This window comes from Plectropomus leopardus, chromosome 16, assembly GCF_026936395.1.
Source record: "Plectropomus leopardus strain MGB_pleo_1.0 chromosome 16, ASM2693639v1, whole genome shotgun sequence".
NCBI lineage: Eukaryota > Metazoa > Chordata > Actinopteri > Perciformes > Serranidae > Plectropomus > Plectropomus leopardus.
The window spans coordinates 15,493,329-15,517,708 of NC_142191.1; the positions used below are offsets into that span (position 1 = coordinate 15,493,329).

The 24,380-nt window shown below is 38.6% G+C and overlaps 1 protein-coding gene across 10 annotated transcripts in view; it reads right to left on the minus strand.

The window, feature by feature from the left end:
- otofa (otoferlin a) overlaps positions 1-24,380 on the minus strand; it is a 136,297-nt gene that overhangs the window by 66,363 nt on the left and 45,554 nt on the right. For all 10 annotated transcript variants that reach the window (XM_088089230.1, XM_088089229.1, XM_088089224.1 and 7 more), the window contains exons 4-11: positions 23,785-23,884; positions 19,899-20,098; positions 6,026-6,099; positions 5,049-5,175; positions 4,695-4,749; positions 3,603-3,734; positions 1,305-1,367; positions 121-205 (exon numbers count right to left, since the gene is read on the minus strand). In XM_088089230.1, coding sequence (XP_087945356.1) covers positions 121-205; positions 1,305-1,367; positions 3,603-3,734; positions 4,695-4,749; positions 5,049-5,175; positions 6,026-6,099; positions 19,899-20,098; positions 23,785-23,884 — 836 coding nt within the window. The remainder of the gene's footprint in view (positions 1-120; positions 206-1,304; positions 1,368-3,602; positions 3,735-4,694; positions 4,750-5,048; positions 5,176-6,025; positions 6,100-19,898; positions 20,099-23,784; positions 23,885-24,380) is intronic.

Sequence of the window (24,380 nt, forward strand, 5' to 3'; positions counted from 1 at the left end):
TTTCTTAAAACCAGTTTTACATCACAATGAACAAAAGACAAAATGTACTTTAATTTAGATTATGCATGCATGTTATGATTTGGTATCAGATTTATATCAGAGCTACAGCTTGCACTTCACCAGGTTGAGAGTAGACAGTCCCAACATCCATCTTAAAGGTTCCCACCAATGTCCCACTTCGAAGAAGATTTTTAGAGTGAATGACCTGCAGAAAGCAGACAGAATTGAGAATGAAATATTAAAAGGAAGAGCAAACTCTGAAAGATTTAGGGTTGTACTGGAAACAGTAATAAATAATTCAGAAGTGAGTGTTAGGGTGAAACAGATGGTTCTGGACTTTATGTTTAACAAGGGGCTGCATAATGTCTTCACCATTTTACATTATACATAACCAGTTAGTCTCTGAGATCATTTATTAACCAAATTAATGCAATACCCAGCAATATCTTTTTATGTCTTCACATTGATTTATACCAAGGGCGGTACTATCAATTCTTCTCTGTACCATTAAGTACTACAGAGTTATATTACCTTAAAAACATTAAAGGGTGAATTCACAGTGAATGGATTACAGACGCTGAAAGCATGAATTGCACATTACCTGCAACCGCTATCTGCTCAATGTCCAATTCACAAAAGAATTTGCACTAATTATATTACAGCACAAACACGCCCATATAGTTCTGCAGCTGAGTGCAGTTTTCCATGTGGCCTTTGTTGTCCAAGTGTTGCCTTTGCACCATGAACAGCATAGGCAGAACAAAGGCAGAAAAAGAAAACTGTAAGTTTCAGACCATCAACTACAGGTCCTGACCAACAAAATGTAGGGCTCCTCAAAACTCAATGCAAGGAAATTTGACAGGAAGTTTGTTGCCTCTTGGCCAGCTCTTCATTGAAAATTACTTAACGGGTTAATGATTCTCAATAGACTTATCTGGTTTAATAAAGGTTAAATGAAAAATAAAAAATAAAAAAGTGGCAAATAGCACAGGAGCGCTGAGACACGATTTGCTTGACAGCTCAGTTCGGGTTTCATTTCCCCCTTTGTGAGTGCTTTGAGGATAACAAGGTTTCTTTTTGTCTTTTTGTCAGTTTTAGCAACCACAAAAGCTGTATGATCCTTTTGTAAATTTGCCTATCGTTGTTTCCATATTAAAGCATAAAGTTATGCAGCAAAGTCTTCTAAAATTGAGCCTAAAGTGCAAATATACAATGTCAACAATGTTATGTTCACAACACAAATACAGAAAAGGATGGTGACAAGTTTTTTTTTAGCGCCACGACAGCATGTACGAATTACTTACTGAGAGTTTGATGATCTTGTCAAACATGACGTCAGGAGGGACGTGGAAGTCAAAGACGAAATACTGCAGAGAGTGGAGAAAAAAGGGTTTGCCCATTAAAAAGTATTCCCCTACAATAGTAAATAACACATTTTTTCTGTGGAAGTAAAAAGTGCCAGGTAACTTTGAAGTTCAGAAGAGATATCAGTGCAGAGTTCAACTAATGAACTGAAGGAATGAGCAAGAACATCATCATGTCAGTCTCTCAGGATATCAGCTCACATCGTAGCCAAATCACAGCTCCAGCCCCTCAAGCTTTCAGTTCTTCACAGTCAAAGACAAGTGGCTTAAAAAGAAATGTCTGATTTGAAGTCCTGCAAGTTTTATCATATCTTTTCTATAGGTGTCCCAGATGCAGTATATGTGCAACTCCACCGCAGGCAGAGGCGAGGCAGGGTACAAAGACACCACAAGAACTCAGATTTGTCTCATGAGATCACTTTGTAGCTCCTCTTTGTTTGTCTTTTCTCATGTGTAAGTGTTTGCTGATAATGGAGACAAAGAATAACACGGGGCACTTATTCCCCCACAGCAAGGACAGCCAGACTCTACAGACTAAGCATCACCGACTTTGCTGCAGGCGATATCTCAACAATGGATGAATTAACAGACAATGGGGCCCCTGCATCACTCACAATTGTTTCCATCCTTTTCTGTGGTATTTTGCAGATTATTCACAAGTCTGGCTTTGTGCTGTTAGTTTAGGATGAAAGAGGAATACTAAATAAAAAAAACTAAGCAGAGTGACAAGGGAATGGATGATGAAATTGGGTGACATGTTTCTCATAATGATACACAATAAAATCAGTGAACTTGATGAGACCAGAGATGATTGTTTTTTGTACTGCAGCTAGTCAGTCTCAAACAGCACAGACTGAAGAAACTGGAAGGTCTGGATACAAACAGAGAAAGCATGAAGGGCTATTATCTTGATCACTCTGGTTTCCAGTTTGTCTGTCCACTCGGGATTCTCAGACAAACAGAGGGAATCGATCACAGATAAACTGTCACTTCCTTTCCCTGCAGGACACAACCTGGAGGCTGAGCTCTGCATGACCCTCACCACCACCAGCACGTCCTACTGAGAGAGATTCTCCGCTGCTTATGAGCACTCAGAGCTGCTAACAACTCTCTAGTTAAAAGTGATACGTGATTTATTTTAATGTCAGTAAATTATTACAACATTACACCATCAAAAAGAGCACTGACAGCCTCTACTCTGCATGTATCTTTGTGCATGTCAGGGATGCTTTTTCCTAGTAATCTGTTTGATTGCTGAACAGGAAAAAGCTAATCACTCATGTCTTCATATTGAAAGACACCTGCTGAAACAATGCCACAGATATAAGAGCAGTGTTGGTGGTTGTTTAGTTAGGTTTTCAAAAAAGCTATACTTTTAAAATACTTTTTACTTATTACTTAAGTGTTACCATATTTCCCTATTTACTTTGTTGCCATTAAATGCAATGTTGAGACATGATGAACTACAAGCTGTATGTGTCCTTGTTTTATTATTGTCATGGAGGCTAGGGCAGGCTGTGCATACACGTCTCTGCAAAGTTCGCTGTCAGATCAGATCACGGATGCCACCTATTAGTTACTAGGTTTGGGACGAAGACAAATAGACGAATAAATCGGCTACGGGATGATTTTGTTTTTTGTCAGTTTATTTTGATAATTTAATGGTCTGCCTCCAAACTATAAGTGAGAGCCACTGTTCAGCTGGCAGAGAGAGACATCGGGGATAAACAGTATGTAGATACAGCATATTTTCAGTCTTCGTGTATGGTCGTGCAAAGCTAAATTACTTTCTCAGTAGGTGGTGTTGAAGGTAAAAAGTTACTTTTTAATGGTCGTAATGTAACAATTTACTTTTAAAATTAGTGTTTCCAAACACAGTGAAAAGATACAATCACTGTATCATACCAAATATCTGGCTTACGCTCTTATTAGATACATTATTTAATTTACACAAGAACAAATGCCACTGAAAGTATGCAGCTCCGAGCGTTTAACTGTCTTTAGTTAATGCAAAGAAGAAATGTTGGCATATCATTTTACAGAATCCAATCATCCCGGAGTTCATCTCTCAAATATTTAGATCAAGTTTTCCTTAACATAGACACTTTATGTACAGTACAATGAATACCACAAAGGTTAGAAAAATAGTTTCAGCCTTGGAAATATGATTATCTAGTTTATATTTAGTTTATAACTGATTTCTTGCAGTGTGAACTTTTAAAGCATAAAAGCTCTCACCTCGTTGTAGTATGGGCAGTTGGTGGACTCCTTCATAGACGTGTACTTCTTGTCATCGCCAATCTCAACACACACCACAGGGTCCATGTTGAGGCCTATCAGCTGCCGGGCCTCAATCACTGTGATGCTGATCTGATGGGAGACATCAGCACATCAGATATGAGATTCTGAGCGCTGAAACAAGCTGACTTTCCTCCAAAAGTGAGTTAAGCAGCAGCATCACTATCACCATAAATCATACAACTACGCAGTAATTACCCCGAGGACAACTGAAAGGCAAAAAGAAAACCCAAATTTATCTTTCACCAAATAATGATTCTAATTCAGGCAGTGAGGGCTTTCACCAGATTACACGTTTTTACCCTGTGTTTCTCCCCTGTCTAAAGTAATTTAGAACTGGATGGACAAAATAGTTCTGAGCGAAAAGTTTCCACATCCAAGAAATATCCCTCTGGTTTAATTAGTCTTGGTGAATCAAGAGGAACAGAGAGACAAACATAAAAAGGGAGAAACAGAGGAAGAGATTACATCAGGATTTCAGTCTGGTGAAATAATGTAGTCATGTTCTTAAATAAAACAGGCCATGAAAACAGGCCATGGGCTTGCACTGGAGGAGAGCTACACTGTATCCACAATTATTCTTCTACTTTGTTTCACTGACGTTGTGCTGAATGACTTAAGTGTGGTAGCCACAGCACACAAACAGCCATGAGCATAAAGAAAACAAAGATGTCCCCTGCATCTCTTTTTAATCTTTTTAACATAGCACACAAATATATATTAGAGTGGCATCAATCTTCTCATCCAGCTCTTGGTAATAACACAAAGAAGTGCTTTTTTTAACAGCATATCTTGCATTAACATGGAGGCTGTACTTTGGCGTCATCCTCCTCCCAGCTATCCTGCCACTTATACAAAATCACACACACATATCATTGTGTCCGGCAGCTGATCATATCACACATACATTATATATGATATCAGAAACCGCCATGCGGTTGTATGCCTCTGCGCACCATACCTAGTAGAAATGCGTGTAAGTGTTCATGCATGCTCGCAAATACCTGGACATACATACATACATACACACACCTGATAATCCACTGGTCGCCCAGAGCTCGGCTCCATCTTGATATCTGGCTTTGACCTTGAAAAACACAAAACAATCAATAACTAGAACCTGTGCTCCAAACGTGAAAACTCTTGATTACAAACTCAATTCTAAGTTTGCATCTTAAAGTTTGAATGCTCACACTTCCAAGGTTGAATATGTCTTAGAAATACATGCCATTAAAGGGCAACGCTCTGCAACCAGCTTCATATTATCCTGTGGCATCAGCAGTTTGAGATGCATCGTACTGACTAAGGCCATTAAGGATGTGTTTATTTGAGTCTTTTCCTCTAACACGTGTGCATGCATGTGTCAGCTGATGAACAAAATGATACCTCTTATTGGAGACGTTGGTGGTGACAGCAGTGACAGAGGCCAGAGAGATGGTGTCTGGGTCCATTACCCCAGCAATCCGCCTCGACTTCCTGTCCATTTCCTCCATGTCCAGGATCGCTGGCTCATCTGAGCAAAAGTATCAGAGGTGTGACACCACCAGAACCAACCAAATATGTATTGTTGGTAGGACTACAGCAGTAACTACTACTGAGGACACTGAGGTCATGTCTTCTTTATTTTCTGTGAGAATTGGGGGGAGTTTACATTCTACAATTATAAACACTGGTGGATATTTTGCATAGGCTGATTACAGTACTTTTTATATTCTACATATTTAAAGGGGAACCTAATATTGTTTTTTTTTCAGGTTCACTACAAGTAACCTAATACTGGATAACTGGGAATGTGCAATATTACTTAAAGGACAGATCAGTACTCAATTAGCTCATGAGATCATTGCAGATCAACTGCACACTCTATGTCTGAATATGCAATTTTGTCTTAAAGTTGAGGGTAAAGCATGCCCAGGATGAGGACTAAGAGAGATGTCACATTATATGTCACATGCAGCATTCAGCTACTTGTCAAGCTGTGATCTCAAAGCACTTCTTAAATTTTATATCCTATATGACGTTTTATGATGTTTTTATGTTGCTTATGTTTGTGTTATGTGCCGTTGTTGATTTGTTTTTGGAAATACTTTTTGAATGTTCAATTGTGCAAAGAAAACTCCCCTTAAGGCAATAAAGGTTTCATACATTGCATTGGGTCACTGATTGATTAAAATAGGATAGTATTTCTATCATTGCTTCGTTGATGAGGAATAACTTGAGAAATGGGCTTCAAGATGTATTTTCCCTGCAGCTAACTTAGACAATCTGAATACAAATTGGAAATTAACAAAATCATCAAATTAACGAAAAGTTAAATCATTAATTTTTGGTCAAACAGGGCTTGTTGTGTGTGTTGTCTTTACCGCCTCTCTTGTGATCGTCTCTGGAGCTCTTGATCTTGCCGAGCTTCATGGCTGAGAAAACTCCCTTCCCTGCTCTGGTGGAGGAAATAGAGACAACAAAGGAGAGGAGAGAGAACTTTCTTACTTACTATGTCATTAAAGTGAACTCTCTATAGGAGAACCCTTTGTGGTTACTCTTTCGTAGAACCTATCATAAAGGTTTCACCTGGAACCCTTTCAAAGGGCTCTACCAAAAAACTAACATAAAAGGTTAAAATGAGAGCCATCTGTGAAAGACTCAACCCAGATCCTGCTATTACAGAGAACAGTTTTACAGAGAACTTTTCTCTGGTGTAATGGTTACATCCAGAACACCTTTCTGAAGGTTCTATCCAGAACCTCTTCATCTCCTTAGGGTGATAACAAGAAAAAACCTTGGGGGTTCTGCAGAGAACCTTTTTATCATTCAATAATTCTGGTTTCAGTGTATCGGGTTAGCCTGGGGCCAAGAGAACCAGGTCCAGCAGCCATGATGCTCCTAAAGAGCAACGGCTTATGTGTTCTTGCGCAACCCAGTACAATCATGGTTCACAATAATTTTTTTAGGGGGCAGAGATTTTGTAAAATCATGACAGCTTTTACTATTTTAATGGCGCAATGGATCTCAACTTTACCAGGATGCTCAGAGTCATGTGGACTGTACATCAACCCCTCAGCCAATTAACATAGTCCCTGTTCAATACGGTATGCAAGTAATTATTGAAGGGAATGAAACGATGGTAAAGATATTAACTTTGGTAAATGGAAAATGGACCTGCACTTCACACTACGAGTAACATTTACCCATTCACACACATTCATACAATGGCAGGCAAGACAACTGTACAAGGAGCCACCTGCTACTTAGTTTTGAAAAACTTTCAGAGTTCAGTATCTTGTCAAAAGGTACTTTGACATATGACTGGAGGAACTGGAGATGGAACTGCCAACCTTTTGATTAGTGGACGCCCCGCTCTACCTCCTGAGCCACAGCTGCCCATGGCCTATCGCCTACAGCGGAACGAAGGTAAAATAAATGAATGAAGGGAATCCCAGATACATCAACAAACGAAATACCATTTAAAATATGGGTAAATATTTGAATGTTAAATGATGAGGATCTTTACAAACAGAAAAGGCTTTTTGGATGAAAAAAGGGTTCTTGAAAAAAATGAAAACTTTGTTCTTAAAAAAAAAAGAGAGAGAGAGATCTTCAGAAGCAAATGGTTCTGAGTTCTTCAGTACAATCCCTTTTGTAACCATTTAATTCTTAGAGTGTAGACTCAGACCCAGAGGAGAAGTTGACTGACATCAAGTACTGAACTTGTCTTGGGCAGAAAACCCCATGGCCCACTCATGGACATAATCAAAATGCAACCCAACACCATAACGTATATCATGGCCATCTTTGTAACTCAGCTAGACATTTAATTCCAGGAGATTCAACCTCCCTACCCCCCCTCATCACCACCACCAATTCTCCAGACCCTCAATCACAAAACAAGAGTATCCGGTGTCTCCACATTGATAATATCTGGATCACATGTCACCACAACAACAAAGCGCTTGTGATGTCATCAGCGGAACGACAAATGAGGGGCCTTAATAATTAAAAATGAGTGTGACCGTCCAATTTTCTGCGGATATGGATACATGTCAGGAAATTAATGAATAGGAAGGTTTTGCTTTTGTTTCCTTAGGCATTCAGAGTTGAATGTATCAGAGTTCAGTTTCTGCTTTGGTCTCTTCCCTGTTATTCTAGGGGCAACCTTCAACCTCATGTTATATAATATAGAAAACTGGATGGTTTTACATCTCATTTGATGACAGCCAAGTGTGACTTAAAGTCTTGGAGGCATGTGAATGGGAATACAAGTCAAGAAAGACAGCAATCACACATCAAAAATAAAGGTAAAGAGCTTTGAGTCTAATCAAATCAAGGCCATTCACACTTAAAAATGAGTTCCAACAATTCTCCGCCTGTCTATAAAGCAGTCTGACCAGTGCATTTTCATCTGATGTACAAGATTAGTGAATGGAATTTTAAATACCTTTAAATGTAACAAAGGTTAATTGTAGCTGAAATGCTAATTAGACAATTCACTAGACAATCTACAAAAAATCTAAAGCAATTTAAAAAGTAACTTTGAACCTTGACATTTTATAGAAAAGACAATTAAATCAACTAATTGGAAAAACCATATATTGATAACTTGATTATTGTGAGTTGCAGCCCTGGTTAATCACAAAACCAGATGCCCCAGTTATCCAGTCCCCCCCTTGTCTCATTCAATCTGATTCCACAGTAAGCTGCCAAAACAACACACACACACACACACACACACACGCACACACAAAAAATGTGTTTCATACATACCACATGAAAGACATCACTGATCCTACTCAACTCCACACAGAGGTCAAATCACCATAATTCTGCCCCAACAAAAGTCCTCCCAGAGCTTCCTTCTATTCTGAACTATATTTCCATATTCTTCACCTGTCAGGTGCAGATCCTCCAGACCAGCCAGGTAAGATAACGGTTGGATCAGATGAATGATGATGCAAGAGAGAGGAGTGGAGGAAGGGAGAAAGAGGTGGAGATGCATGGTTGGAGGTACAGAGAGGAGGAGGAAGAGGGGGTTGGGCTCTGTACATCACCAAAGAAGATTGTTGCTGTGTGGCCCGAGAGCCTCTTAAGTTCATGACAAACTGACATAATTATTATGTAATACTGTACTTTAACACTGAGAGGAGCAACACGGAGGATGTTTGGTCAACTAACAACAAAATTTCACATCTTGGTGGCACTAAGTGTTTGGGAATATGCAAATATAGGGAGTAAAATTGACAAAGTGACCTTTAAATCAGACCAACTGGGAAAAAAAACGCATCGTTAAAACCAAAGGGTAAATGTTAATATCTTAAGGGCCGTCCACACTAACAACTATAACAGTATTGATGTGAACATTGATGCTGATGAACATAATGTCCTGTTAACAGTAGCGCTAAGCAGGCGCTACACACTCCAGCTGTGTCGCCCTGTAAATGCCATTGCATTTTGATTGCGTTTGATTGTGTTTCTATCATTCAGCGAATTGCCCTAAAAATGATTGGAACAATATCATTTCCACTGTCATTGTCATTATAGCTGTGGTGTGGACTCCGCCATTCAGTTGAGTTAAATCAATATATTTATAGTTATTGTAAAAGCTATTGTTCACGGTGGCGATGGTGCTTTATTCTGCAGCAGCCACACAAACACTTGATTTTGTACAACAGTACTTGAATATTTCTGAATATTTCTTGGTGGGTTACCGTAAACGTAACATCACAGCAACATCCCTAAGACTAACCTTACCTAACATAAATACAGCATTACACTTTTTTTCAAGGCCCTAAAACGGGCTGTTAATTCTAAGGTTCATGCCTAAAATCCAGGCAAAGCAAAACAAAAAGTGCTCACTAAACGTGCTTGTTATATTACGGAGAAATGTGTCATTAACCACACAGTCAAATTTGAATGATTAAAAAAAAATCATCGAGGATTTAAAATTAGGTTTCATAATCATGGGCTCTGCAATGCTAAAGGCATGTCCGCTGGACAGCGGTGACATATCTGAGCAATATGCTGAAGCAGTGTGACAGAACAGCATTCAGAGTAAGTTATTAATAACTTTCAGAAACATTGCGTGCAATAGTCCACCATCCACCTTCTCTCCTCCTTTTTCTGTCTGCCTCTTCCTCCCTCTTTCTCCCAGACACACAGGTCAGGTGTGAGTATAAATATATTAGTAAAGTATTAATGTATTAGTTTAATATATTAGTATAGTATTAATAGCTAATAAATAGCTTGAGCAAAAAGGCAAACCACTGATGCTCTAGTGTTTATTTAGGGTAGGGGAGGGTTTATGATAAGGATGGCTCCAGAGTGTCATCCAGCAATGATGTCAGGCACGCCAAAAAAATCCTTGACACAAAAAATGGTCTGAAACCACAATTCAGTACTTTATATTCAGTCTTTTCACATTTTTCCAACAATTCTTTTTCCACCACATCTGAGTTAATTTAGGGAATTCAAGCAAAGACCTGTCATAAGGCTGAACCACACAAGATGTAAAGCCAATTCTGCAGCTCTGTCTTGACCAGAAAACACCCCTTTTCTCTTTTAATAGAGACTATTATAAGCTCTGATTTGTACTTGTAAACTGAAATTCACATCATCAGCCACAATATTCTGTTTGTCAGTCTCTTCCAAACCGACCGACATGATCTTTAGAGGAATAATTCACGATTAATTGATGTTTTCTGATCTTAAAGTACATTTTTTAGTTTAAAGGAAACCAATATTGACTTGGGCTGCATGTGTAGGGAGTCTCCTGTGCTAAAGTCAGTCATTTTGTACACCAAACTTTTCCGACCTAATATGTTGTAGGAAGAAGGCCATAAAGTTATAGCAGTTAAAGATAGTGATCTGCTAAAGCTCTGTCAACAATAAAGGGATGATCACACCAAGATGCTTCACGCCAAGCGCAACCGCTCCAAAAGCACCTTTGAACCGCATCTGAAAAAAGAACTGGGAGCATCTGTGGAGCAGGGCTGATTGCGTGTGGCCAAAAGCTACACTGACGAGCGCTGCAACTTCACAGCTTAAGTGGAAAAGTTGAAAATATTTTAACTTTTATGCGCATCCACAAACTGCAAGAAAAACACGTGGCGCAGCAGCAATAGAGGAGCGCCCAGCAGGCACGGTATGTCATACAGAAACAATGGTTTTGCTGGAGATACTTTTATAATACGTGTCTCAGTATGACTGGCCCCAAAGTAGAGCATCTTTTGCACAAGAACAGTGAAAAGAGAGGAGACTCATAAATTCTAGCTGAGCTATCAAAGATTTTACTTACTTGTCTTTCACTCCCTTTATGCTCTTTTCCTTTCCTTTGCTGAGCCGAGTTAAAAGTAAAAACAAGGACAAACATCAGAGACAAATGTTTTTTCCAGGAGGCCATATTTTCCACTTTTCCTAACAAGCAGTCCCTCTACACAGATTTAATGACAAAACCTAACCTTCACAGATGTCAGTAAGAAAGCAAAGAAAGTTCCCAAGTGGAGCTTCCTATTAGACTAATGGAAATATGCAAATCCGCACTTTACTTTAGAAGTTTGCAGGTAAAACTCACAAAAAGTCTAACTTTAAAAGAAAATACAGAAAAAATACAACTTGTTGAGTGGCTCAAAATTAGAGAGGACAACTATTATTTTCTCTCTTTACTTCTTACTTCTTTTCCTTTGTTTTGAAATAAAGACCATGAATGCATCAGTGACTATCATGTAAACTGTAACATCTTCATTCATTCATTCATCTAAACACTGCACATCAACCTCATAAACAAACACCCTGAATGAGACATGAAGCTTGTTCAAGCTTTGTACTGCAGATATGGAGATAAGAAGCTCAGTATTGTATGCAAAGCCAGCTGCTGCATATTTTAAAAGCAGAGAGGATATGCACGTGTGTGCTTAAAGATGAAAATGAACTGCACTTCCGAGTATGTCTGGGGACGAATGTGCAATAATCAATACTACATGAAAGCATGAACTAATTGCCTCAGTGCTTGTGTAAATTACAGCAAAGATAAATCATCTGACTGAAGCAGAATTGCTCCCCAGGTTATTCTCCTGTACTTGGCAGCTTGATTTTCATCTCCTCCATAAAACAGGAGTTTCAAGCTGAGCATGAAACATTTTGCTCACAGTTATGAACTCATTTTTAATGTGCAAGTCAAGCAGTGGGGTAGGAAGCAGAGGGCGGGGGTATACATTGCAGTTAACTCTGGAGACCTGGCTTTGAACTTGCTGCAAGCAGATGGTCAAACATGGACATGACTGCGTGTAAAAAGAAGTGGTGGATATGCACTTTTGCCACTGTCAGTTGGTTACAGTTGAACATTCTGTTGCTTAGTAACAACGCCTGCTGTTTAGCAGACATGAGTACATCCTTACTTTTTGTCACTGCTGTAACCAAGTAAATATTTATTTCTTATAACTTTTTTGTGTGACTGTTGCTTAAGGTATAAATCTAATTAAAGATATATTGTCTGAGGTTGGTTTAGTACTAGCAAATCTACTCATTACAGTAATAATAATAATAATACATTTTATTTATAAAACGCTTTTAAAGGAACCCAAAGACACTGTACAAAAGTAAAAAGCAGCATAAACATAATTATATATATTTATCAATTTATGTGTTGAGCTTCCTCCGGGGAATTTATGCTAATCTTTCACTGGTGATTCTTCCTTTATTGTTAATAAGGGACGGTGTAGCTAATTTGACAATTAGTGTTAATATTTATGAATCCAGTCTTCTTGTTTCTTTCAAATTAACTTTGGATTAACTTGTGTTAATGGTATAAGCTAGTTTAGCTGTTAAACAACTGTTTTCACTAAAAACCTCAATGGCAAACTCCTGTCTTTAGGTTTTATTGGAGCTGTTTTTAGCTCACTGCATAGCTGTGCACCTGCATACAGAGTGAGGACAGAAGAGTTAGTTGGAATTAAATGCTCATTGTTGTCAAACTGTTGAATGTGTTTGGAAATGCTGCCTGTGTTTTATTTATAAACACATATATGTGACACAGTATGCAGTGTCAGGCAGTGAAGATGCTTTCTTCACTTGCTTGCTTTCTGTCCTTTTGCATGTGTGCATAAGTGGAGAAGATAAAAATTAAACTGCAGGGGATCAATAATTCATTGACATATACTGTCTGTACGTTCTGCTCTGGGGGCTCTGCTGAATGGAGCTCAGCGAGATATCCTACACACACCTGCTCCTTCTCTGACACACATAGGTTGGATGCACATATTCAGGTGCTGCCAGAATCCGCTGGACTGGAGCCAGAAAAAGATTGTCTCTACCTGATAAAAAGTTCGGGAATGAAAACTCTCACTAAACCAGAACCCCCTGTCCTGAAACCTTATCGAGTGCACTGCAGTCCTCTCGCTTTCTTAATACTTGCTGTCCTTGCCGGATTTCTTCCCTTGCTGCTCAGCGCATCAATTAATGTTTTTCCAACTTTATGACTGCAGTGAGACCTTTACTTTTACATGACAACCGATAAAGTGGAACATTAACATTATTATCCCTGTGATAAATGCTGCTGTGTAGCTGTTTCATTTGCCCACATTAAAGTTAATTGACACAGTAATTGATATTCTTTGCCTGTGATCTTGCAAAAGTTTGCTCATAACTTTACCCTCATTAGTGTCATAAAGTTTGAAGCTAATGCAAGTTTAATGCCCTCAAAAAAAGTTCTTAGAGCCTTCATGGCCAACATTCAACAAACAAAACATTCAAAAAATGGATTTGGGCTGATTTTGATATTGTGTGTGCATTTATCTATGAAATAAATAGGTCTCCACAATTTTACGATGTGTTTATGTGGATGATACATCATCTATATAATGCATACTGAAGAAGCAAGTAAAAAAGAAGAGGAGGGTGGAGAAAAATTAAGAGGAAGGAAAGAATACAAAAACGTTTTACACTTGTTTAAAATTTAAACACTGTCTCCAAAAATCCCTCTTGCATTTTTTACTCTGTTATTGCATCAACTGAGCTGCATTCAGAGTATTTTGAAAGCTTTCAGAGACAAAATGTTCCTTTTTTCTCAGCATCCCTGATGACGTCTAACGAATTCCAAAGACATTTTTATCTTTTATGTAACGTTATAAATAAAACCCTTTTTAATGAGAAGATGAGCTCCTAGATTCTAACTCCTATCTGGGACAAACACACAGGTGATGTAGGAACTGGGATTTACCCCAAGAGGCAAGTCTTCATGTCATCATCCTCTGCTCCCACATCAGGGCTTGCAACAGAAAAGTAACAAGACAGGAGCTTAGACACTCGCTCACAGTGTTCAAATTTACACACTGTGCTACCAAACAAGATGAGAGTGAGAACCACTGCAAACCACAGCAAAACACAAGAGCAGAGCTGACAAACACAGAGCAGTCCCTCGAGTGAACACAGCAACACGAGAAGAAACATGAAATGTCAAAAATTCAATGCAACCACTTCAATCAAACATCCTTCGCTGCAGAAAGAAACAAAGCAGAATAGCTGAATAATACGTCCATCAGATAATTTAAACGCAGCATGAAGGACTGATGATGATAAATCACATTTGATTCTATAGATTAAAAAAAAAATAACTTTGATGTTTTTTTTTTCTTTTTATGCCACATATTGCTTCGTCTCAAACAGAAATGAACTCTGTAAGCTTATCTGTGATTGCAGAGTGTCAGCAATGTTTCAACTCACTGATCTGAAGATTTTTTTGTTTGCTGACAAGGGCATACTGTTCTGTAAATTTGAAAGCTGACAGCTTGCATGGCCCCAGAAATTTTTCACAGGGGTGGCCACTTGGGGCCTTTGAAAATCTTGGGGTGAGACACCAAAACCAAAAGCAGTAAATTAATTTCAGAAGTTTGATTATGCTATTTTATATGATTATTGTAGTGTTTAGGCTTGGTTAATACCTTTTCCGTGATCTTGTCTGCAACCTAGAAGAAATGTCTGCCATAGGTAACCATATATTTTCTTGAATACTGTCTGTATATAACACATTTGTTCCACTCGTGTTATTGTTTTTAAAATTGGTCCACAAGCCACAGTTTGCCCACAAGCCAGACTTTGGACATGCCTGCCTAAGGCTGTCTAGTTTCAGAAGTTTAAAAATTAATGTGCCACAGCCTTTTAAAGACAGTAATATAGGCTGCCAATTACTTTTGCCAGAGGGGCAGCAATTGTATTGTATTTAAATCTTTGTCTAAGATTAATACATCTACCTACATTGTATAAGAATGGCATGTTTTTGTATTAGCAGACATAACTGTTGACATGAATGTTTCCACAGGGAGTCAGCGCTGCGGTGGGCCAACCCGCTGAGATGAAGATGAGTAAGATAAAAGGCCTTACAGCACCTGCGCAACAGCACCGTGTGATGACACATTATCAACCTTTGACGCCAGAGCTGTCTTTGAAGACACAGTAGTTTACGATGGACAAATGAATCACACACTTAGGAAATAAATAAATAAATCACAATAAATAAATGAACAGCAAATGATCCTTTCAACAGAAGCTTTGCTTGGGCTGAATTGTCTCCTCTTTTGAGTGCTGAATTGATGTTATGCAAATGAATCATGCATATTAAAACAGTTTGAATAAACACAATGACTATTTACAGCAATATGTTTCAGTGGGGCAAAGCCAAATAATTCATGAATTGTTTTCACAAGAATAAAAAAACCTGTCCTGTTAACCTGTTGCCCTAGTGTTAAAGTATGACTGTACTCCACTGTGGAACCCCATTTCAGGTCATTGTTTGTGTTTTTGATGTCCAGAGATCAAATGACAATTGGAGCCTTAAATCCATTCTCTGCATGTTTGGCACATGCGCTCGTCTGCATGCACTATTCAGCAGATCTGCTTCACCGGCAGCAAACCACACAGAGGGTGATTTATTTATAAGGAATAATAAGACCCCTACAAAGCCGGCTCATTGTGGCATCACAGACAGCACAAACTGTTTCATGGGCACCACCATAAATCATCCTGCAGGACCAGAGATGATGTAGAGGCTGCAGAAAGGAGAGGTGGTAGCAGAGGGATGGTCAACTTCGGGTGCAATTTCACTCAATTAAGGGGATGAGGAGCCGCCTACACTCTCTTGCAGTAATATTGTACAGTTGTAATGAAATTCAATTCCCACTGAAAACTGCAATGAGCAAAAACTCCTGGAAGCAGCATACATGACCTTTAGGCTGCAGGTGATTTAACAGAAATAGACAGCAGTGGGTGGAGTGCAGCGTACAATCTAGATACAGGTCTTGTTTGTTCTTCCACTCTGAATTCATAAGTATATTCAGAACAGTTATAATACTACCTGGGAATAATTCATAATTGAGGAGTTTGTACTTCTATGTCTCTCAAATGTTCCTGTTCTCTTAAAGGTCCTGTATTATGCTCATTTTCATGTTCATTCTTTTATTTGGGTTTTCTACTGGAACATGTTTAAATGCCTTAATGCTCAAAAAACAAATATTTTTTTCCCATATTGTCTGCTTTCATTTACCTGTATTCACCCTCTGTTTTACATCTCTTTAAGCCCCCCTGCCAAAAAAGCCCTTTCATAGTATTTATATAGCATCTATACCTGCTCTATAATAAATAAGACATTGAAATCTGTAGGGCTGCCTCTTAAAAGTCAAAGATTAGAATCATCAGTTGGAGACCCCTTAGCCTTCTGAGATTGTGTCAAGTCAAGCGGTCATCTTTTTGTTTGTTTGTTTGTTTGTTTGTTTGTTTGTTTGTTTATTTATTTATGCATGCTAGTCAGTGTATTTTTGGAGATGTTTTTGTCCCCTGATTTTGCTGTGGAGTGATCGCTCTTTTTTTGAAGATTATTTTCCTGGGCTTTTTTGCCTTTATTGACAGGACAGCTTAAGCATGAAAGGAGGAGAGAGAGAGAGAGAGGGCGACATGCAGCAAAGGGCCGGGGCACGAATTGAACCCACGGCTGCTGCGGTGAAGGACTAAGCCTCTGTATATGGGGCGCCTGCTTTACCAACTGACCTACTCGGCGCCCTGATTACTCTTAACTTTTATGCGACTATTTGGTACTAACTGCTGCAGATCTCTTTATACATCCATGCTGCAGACACGACGCACAGAGGAATACAGGCTTTGCACTGTAAGGCTCCAAGTTAACCTTTTCTCTTCTGCTAAGAAGTGGTGAATTTACAGCTCACATTGACTTACTATGATACTGTCACTGATATTTCATATATAGTGTTGGAAAAAACTGTAGCTGCACATTTTCTACCTCTCACTTGCGCATTAAGCTTGTTTACTATAGTAAGTGAATAGCACTGTCACACTCAATGTCCTGCTGAGCCCATTCAAACTTTAAAACTTTATATGAAAAATAAATGAATTGTTGAATTCTTAATAAACAGCCAAATCTGATTCCACGCACATATTTCTTAGTCAGGTACAGCCCTTGAAATCTGACTTTTTACAATATGGGACCTTTGAAGTTTTAAATTCTAAGTATCAGAAACACTTCTGGCAGCTGATAACATTACAGAGGTTTTGAGATTAGAATAATAGCTGGGAGGGACACATAACTTTCAAGACATTGTTAGATGTGTCTCACTTAAAGAAAAAAGATTACTAATGAGGCGACAGTGCAGAGAATTACTGCATCTGCATGAAAGAGGAGGTGAATCAGACTCACAAAACCACAAACCAAAAGGTGGGAAAGTCAGGCACACAGAAACAATGTAGGAAATATAGCTTGAGGCAAAACCTTTTATGACACTCTCCTCTTTTTCCTCCTCCTCCTCTTCCCTAGAGGAATGAGAGAGTCATCACCGGTTGTCATCTCTTGCACATTAACACTTCATTGCCAGAATGAGAACAATTGACACCAGCTGCAGAGCATCAGAATTCAGGGCACAATGAAACATCTCAAAAAGTTTAATTCTGAAAACCTCTCAACCAGAAATAAACTGAGCAGCTGGTAATTCAGGACATAACGGAGTTTGGATGAGAAGTGGCAAGGCTATTAAAATCTTTCTACAAGCCCATCAGTCTGGCCAACACCGGTGTGAGGTGATTAGAGGTGGATTTGTTGGCTTGGCTGAAAGTTAGTTGGTATTTTCTCAGCAACTCTCACTTTTTATTATAAAAGCCCTAAGGCAGGAAGTCTGACTGACAGCTACAGCAACCACAGCAACTAGATGATAGGTGCCCTCGTCAAGCAGCAAGGACAGAGAGCCAGCTCACCTGAAGAAAGGTGTGGAAATGTAATGAAATTTGATATGAATATAGCTTCATGAGTTTGGTGACTACTTTCATCCCACTTTTATTGAACCCTTTTTTCAGCATTTCTCCACAGCAGTACTTTCTTTTTTTCAGTCGACCAAATCCCAATACTGTTATCTGTTATATAACACCCATGGGATGCTCTAAAACTCAGATTAGTCAAATTTTCTTGTTTTCCTTAGGCTGCATCGATTCTCACATCGGCAGACCCTGGGAAGTTTTAATTTTATACTGCAAGAAGGCGCATCTTCGGCTTTCAGTATCAACAAAACAAAAACAAAACCATGCGGCCGACAGCATTCAGCCTCACATATACTCATTTTCACACGCCCATTCAACATGCAGTATAATGATGGATTTAGGGGTCTGACTGTGCAGATAGTCTCAGTGGAAATCGATACCACCCACAGAGTATTTCACATACTGTTCAGTAAAACACGACAAGCAAACCACAGAGGAAGAGCCAGTAACAGTGCAAAGAGACAAAGAGCAGCCGCAGGGGCCCAAGGTCCAACAGTTTCTCATAATACATCTATAGAGCCTTCTACAGCCTGGGATTACTTTTGTATTATTATGAACTAATATATACAATGTATTCTAAAGTGTATAAACAGACAATGGAGCTATTCCACAATGTTTTTCCTTTCTCGATCTAAGTTTGAATGTTGTAGATGAGAAGCAAGGTTCACATCCCCACAGTGCTATGAAATCCTTTAAAAAAAAACCCAAAAACCACTGTGTTAATTTTTAACCCCATGAGTTCAGTTTCAGGTCCTAAAACATTTCCCCATTAAAATATATTATTTCTGTACACTTAAAAGAGTTCTGAACTGATTTAGCATTACACTCCTGTAACACTGTCAGGCTCACAATGGACAAAAAAAACATGAAACTGATGCAGCAGAACTATCCGAAGAGACATCTTTTTTTTATATTCCACATTCTTCTCCCTTGTCGAAACCTGCCACCTACATTACCAATAATGTAACTCACTGACAGCTCAGCTGGCAATTCAGAGGTGTTATGCTAGTAGCACAGATTTGTTTTCATTTTCAAACTTGTCATCTTTGGCCCCCATCATTGCCAAATAAAGTAACATCCCATGAGGCAATTCATCAGACCTCATATAGCTCCCTCAGGAGCCACAACATAACGTTTTTGCATACAGCAGAACTCAACACCAGTAAAAACACTCTGATGTGCAAACTGGTTGGAGTTCCCCTTTAATTTGAGTACCTCAATTACGAGATAATTATGAAAACATACTCAAAACATGTATTTCACAAATATCAACTTGAAACCATCTTGCAATGGGATCACTACAGCCATGATACATTGATTTGTGACTTGAAGGTTTAGTGTGTAGGAAACAATAACATTACTGGCCATCACAATGCAACTCGTCAATGTCTCAGACAACTTTTAGATCAACCGTTCGCCTTTCATGACTCCAGTTCCAAATGCACAGCTTTTTTAGGCCAGGCTTCTCACAAACACTGCTAAGGCCAAATCTGTTTCAGATACTAACATGTTTCCAGAATACACTCAAAGCAAAGATCTCCTCTTAACTGTTGTTTTTGAAGCATCAGTGTCTGGACACTACATTCTTTGGCGGGTCTGCCCATTGTCATTAAGCACAGGACCCCTACATATTCCCCTCTATAACAGTGACAGATGTTACATCAGCTGGACAGCAAGACGCCTAATCAGTTAGTGAATGCTGGATCCATCTGTCAACCTAAGTACACTCAAGTTATTTTCTCACCCATGTGTGCCTGTGCACTGTTACAGTTAATGATGTCTTAAAAACTAGAGCCCATAATTAAAACAACATTTCTAGTTTGCTGTTTTGGAGAGGCACCATGTAAATATTCAGAGGCAAATTAAGAGCATTTCCCAGCTTGACTCACTGTAATTTACAGCAGTGGAGTTATAGAGATGTTTGTATGTTTGACTCACTTTCTGAAAGTCGGTATGGATCCCTGTAAGGATCGTCCAGGAGACGTCCCCGACCCGTGGCTTTGTCCTGACAGCAAACTGTCTGTTTCAAAGGCAAACATCCCATCACGGTCGTCAGGAACATCCAGGAACTCCCCGTCGCTCCAGACTCCCACTGTGCCATCCATCGACTGGTATCTGATCTCTATGGTAACGCTGGTCTGAAAAGGGAACGAAAGCTTATTTAACAGCAAATAGTTAATAAGCCTTTACTTGCATAGAGGTCATAGTGCAGTTATTAAACTTCAAAGCATTTTGAGAAAAGCTTTTTTGTAGCATAAACATTTTTAATCGTAATAAAATGTGCCAATTTATTCAAATCCACCTGTTGACCCGATCTCATTATTTTTCGTCTCAGCTGCTCTTTGTGTTTTGATTATCTCTGAAAAAAATGTTTCCAAGGACTTTATGACAAACTCCTATGATGCCTAAATTGAAAGCACAATTATTGTCCCTGACACTAATGTAATTTGTTTGTCAGTGCTGTTGTGACTGCCTTAACTTCTACTCAGCTGTCAAGATCATTTCAAATAATAAAGCCTGAGCAGCAGGCTTGCCAAATCATATCAAAATATTTTCCTTTCACTTATTTCTTAAAATTAAGTTTTACTCAGTCTCATTATTTGGCCTATCAATAAATTTGGTGTTTCTATCTTCAAGTCTTAGCATGTTTTCTTATCGTCTATTAGATTTTTAGTCATGCTGGCAGCGTGGCTCTAAGGATGGCAATGTCCTATTCCTGTATTCTGGTCCTTACAAATCTGTTTTAGGTACGCACGTTGCAGCAGTGACTTTGAGAAGCGCTATACAATTAAATTTTATTTTTTGTTATTAATGGGCTCAAAAGGCATATGGCACATCAGAACACTGTGTGGATTTATGTAGACTTTCTATGTAGAAATTGTATCTTTTTATCTGAGTTTTTGTTGCTCTTTGAGCTTTATTTTCTAAATAAAACACACATTTAACATCCAATCCTAACCAATGTGGCACTGTGACAGGGTATTTATCAATCAGTCCAAACCTGTCTCGAAAGAGTCAAGCCTTAGAGCCAAGTCTTGGCTTTTCTTCAGCAATCCATTTAACTGTGTTCAGAAAAAGCTCTCAGTATAGACAACAAATTTTAACAGGACTATAAATCATCTGTTCTACCTAGCATTTGCAGAGGGAATTCAGACTGACAGTGAGTGTTAGTTTAATCCAGGCCAGAAGTATTGGTGACAATGTAGTTTGTCTTTGGTGTCTTCTGGGGAGTCGTGTTTGGACAAATATTATCCTCCTGACAATGACCTCATCTTTATTACGGAGGGGCCAATTTATTCTACTGACAAAGACGAATGAGAACAAAATATATTCTGGGCTCTCATTCTGCTCTCTCCCTCCATGTTGCTCTCTCTTTCTTACATTCTCGCAAGGCGCTGTAGTCCATGAGGAGTTAGATTTGTCACTATGGCAACCACACCAGTGCAGTTGTAGGTAAAGTGTTCTCTCTCAGGTTATGTTGGATTTAGTGTCTTCCTACAGTGATGTACAGTACTGAAATTCTCTTAATCATGCAAGTGTGCTTTAACATGTGCTTTAAAGAGAAGTAACTCGCACATATGTCAGTGTATGTGAGTGTATGTGTGTGCATGAGTGTGTGTAAGCCCTAAAGCAATCCCAAGCTGTTTGTCATCATCTCAGAAACATCACATCAGCACTCCTTGCTACAATAACACAATTCTGCACCCCGGGGTGCTTTACAACCTTAAGCAGTTACATGCTCTCTCACACATCCTATTATTTAGCTCTCATGATTTCCAATCAATAAATTATAAAAAGATAAATGTTAAAGGCAAGGATCTTAATGTGCTGATGCTCTTAATGTGCTTATGTTGCTAAGAGACTGTTGTATTTCTATTAGGTCCTTGTTGATGTGCAAGTTTTAAACGCTGGTGTCTTTATAGGACAGATTATGGCTGTTACTTCTCCTATTGCCACTACTGCAGGTGCATTGGAGGATTGATTTCTTCATTTAATTTCCCCCTATTTGCTTGTGAATGCATGTGCTGACAAATAGGACTGTATATTAATTTTACTGCTCTAAGGAAGGTCATATCATTTTACAGCTATAAAATGTTCAATTTAAGCTTTAGTAAACAGCTTTAAGATTCTGGTTCTCACCTTCAGTTTTCCTTTGCATGACAGTAAATATATTCTGTATCAGTTCTTTGCTGAAGCTAGGTTTAGTAAATATTTAAAGCACAAACTACATATTTTTATGGCTGCTCCATATTAAAGTATTTAACATTAAAATATTCTATGATGTTTAATGTAAAATAGATGTTTTGTGCATAATTTTCTACACATATCACCAAATTTCAGCCTGAAATGTTTTCACTTTTTGGAAACTTTGAAATCTCCACCTTTTATCTATATAGCCTTAGTTTGTCCTGATGGGTTCTGTGTGGTTGAAGAGGCTTAATGCTTAATGCTTAGTCTTTATTTTGGATGTCCAGGTAACATACCTATAAAGCATGATACTATATCTGTCCTAAAAAGTAGTTGTGGTGAAAATAAAAGCAAACAGTTGCCTATTTAGCCACCAAGCAGATATGTAGTTTCACGATAAACTGCAGTCAAATTCCTCACAATGTATTAGTTTCAAATTTGAATTATCATTAAAACCATGTTTGATTATTGTGTTTTGAAAAACTTGTGGTAAATACTGTTGGCATCACCACAAATTAACAGCAGTCTCACAGACACAGTGCAGCATGTAAGGAGGGTTTGTGGCTCTATTCCATTGTTTACTGAGTAGGCGTGCAGCCGGCAAGCCAAGTGATGCTACTGGTCCTTTGTCAAGCATTTAAAAAACAAGTTATCTTTTATTGGTAATGCACATGTGATAAGGTTCTCTTATGTGTACCTACGGTTTTGGCCATGTTATGTTTTTTTTTAATGCACACAAAAAGTGCATAGTTTTGCTAATTTTCATTGTGGTTTTCAATTTAAACTTGAAATGTGTATATAAGTTACTTTTGACGGATGGGAAACTAAATGATTTTACTGATACAAATGATCAATTATATCTGTGCAAAAAAGTAAGCCTACAAAGGTTGAAAAAAAAAAGAATATTTGTATTAATTTGTTTATCAATGTTACTAATACATAGGATATTTACCCTCTGTTATGTACACACTGCTTGGTTGGAAAGCAGTGGTGCTTGTGTGCAACATTCCTGGTATTTAAGCCCACCTTGCATAGAAAGATGTTTTCAGCATATTGCTAGTGTTTCCACCTTTACCTGAAAGGATCATTTTACAGACATTAATGCATTACTGTTGTCATTTTTCTTTGTGAAATGAAGCCACACATTGGACTGTTTTTTCATCTGAGCAAAGATTCCCTCTTGTTGCTTGTTTCCAGCAGCGTAGATATATGACTTTGACGTCAGTGTTTTGCGATGCTGTCAGAAAAACATGCTGGATTTCAAAAAAAAAAAGAAAAGAAAAAGGAAGTATATTTTTCTATGGATCGGACAATTCGTATACGGTTCTCACCTGGAACCTGTTCTCGATGCCCATCCTTATAGCATTTATTTGGTGTTGTCCTGCATTCACTCTGCTTTCAGCTTTGTTTTCAAAAGCTAAAACCAAAAAGTCAGCCATTTCTTGCTGGACGGGTACAAAACTGTGAGTTTAACAAAGCTTTTTGTAAACTTCTTTGCAGATACCATTTTTGGAGCATTACTTATTTAACAGAGATAGTAAAGAGATATGAACTGATTCTCTAAAACATTTGAACCTTCTCATGATGCAACACCTCTGGCTGACACTCCAATGTGAGAGCATTGGGTTTAGCTTACCTTTATTGACGTGTTGTTATCGTCGATGAGAGTGTCGGTCAGCTCTAGGTGTCCCTCCTCAGCCACCTTCTGAAGCACCATACAGAAAGTCCCCACCAGTCTACATGGAAACACAAACAGAGTCCCTCATCGTAAACAGAAATCAGTGAGATCAATACACGGCATTCCATTATTACTTGGTGTCCTTTGTTTCTCCTCTAAATTTAATGTTTCTTATAGACACCGCTGTGACATCACTAACTTATAAACTTGTACAGTTACACTAACAAATACTCTCAAATGCTGTAGTAATTTTTTAATCACCACAAGCATCCTGTCTCCACCACTATGTCTTACAGTGTGTGAAAGTGATGAAGTCGTGAACAGCGTAGTGGGTGGTGATGGATATGTGCTGTGACAGACACTGAGAAAGTGCCATATGCCTTTGTCACCAGCCCACTACAGTCTGTCACTCCTCAAAGCAATTTAAAGGAAATGAATAGCAGCTCTCTCTAACACACACACAAAAAAACTGTCAATCAGTCCTCCTTTGACCCAGCATCCCCTCTTTGTTGTTCTTGGTTTGTACACAAATGTACTTCGGGGTTGAAAAACAC